Source organism: Penaeus monodon, chromosome 23 (genome assembly GCF_015228065.2).
Source record: "Penaeus monodon isolate SGIC_2016 chromosome 23, NSTDA_Pmon_1, whole genome shotgun sequence".
Classification (NCBI taxonomy): domain Eukaryota; kingdom Metazoa; phylum Arthropoda; class Malacostraca; order Decapoda; family Penaeidae; genus Penaeus; species Penaeus monodon.
The window spans coordinates 15,420,115-15,420,559 of record NC_051408.1 but is presented as its reverse complement, the minus strand read 5'-3'; the positions used below and the strand labels follow the sequence as shown (position 1 = coordinate 15,420,559).

General features: G+C 50.6%; 1 protein-coding gene across 1 annotated transcript in view; it reads right to left on the bottom strand.

Moving 5' to 3' along the window:
- LOC119588147 (twitchin-like) overlaps nucleotides 1-445 on the bottom strand; it is a gene marked incomplete in the record, with an annotated part of 124,648 nt that overhangs the window by 80,186 nt on the left and 44,017 nt on the right. The window contains 1 exon segment of the mRNA XM_037936853.1: nucleotides 372-401. Within this exon segment, the coding sequence (XP_037792781.1) occupies nucleotides 372-401 (30 nt within the window).

Genomic DNA, 445 nt, shown 5'->3' with positions numbered 1-445 from the left:
AGAGGACTTACAAGACATGGGGTACAGGTATAGAGGCAATGAACAAGGGGGAAAAACACACACAAACGAGAAACTGCACATAGGATTGGAAACGGTTGGACGTCAGCCAAGCACGGGGTATAAATCCTTATACAGTGGCAAAAAGGGGGCAGTCAACGAAGCAGGGGCGGTAGTAAAATATACCAAGCGCGAGGTCAAAATGGAGTACAAGAAGGTACCATCGATACGCAACGGAAAAAAGACCATGTGCGGAGAGAGAGGAAAAAAATGGAGAGGGGGGTATACGCAGGCGCGAGGGGGGATAGGTGCGCGGAGGAAACAAAAGAGCATCAACAAGGGTGCGAGAAAAAGGTGCGTCTTGGCACACTTACCGCTTTGGGGGGCTCTACGATTTTCGGTTTCTACACGCCAGGTGAAGAGTGAAGTCATTGCAGCGGTGTGCGGA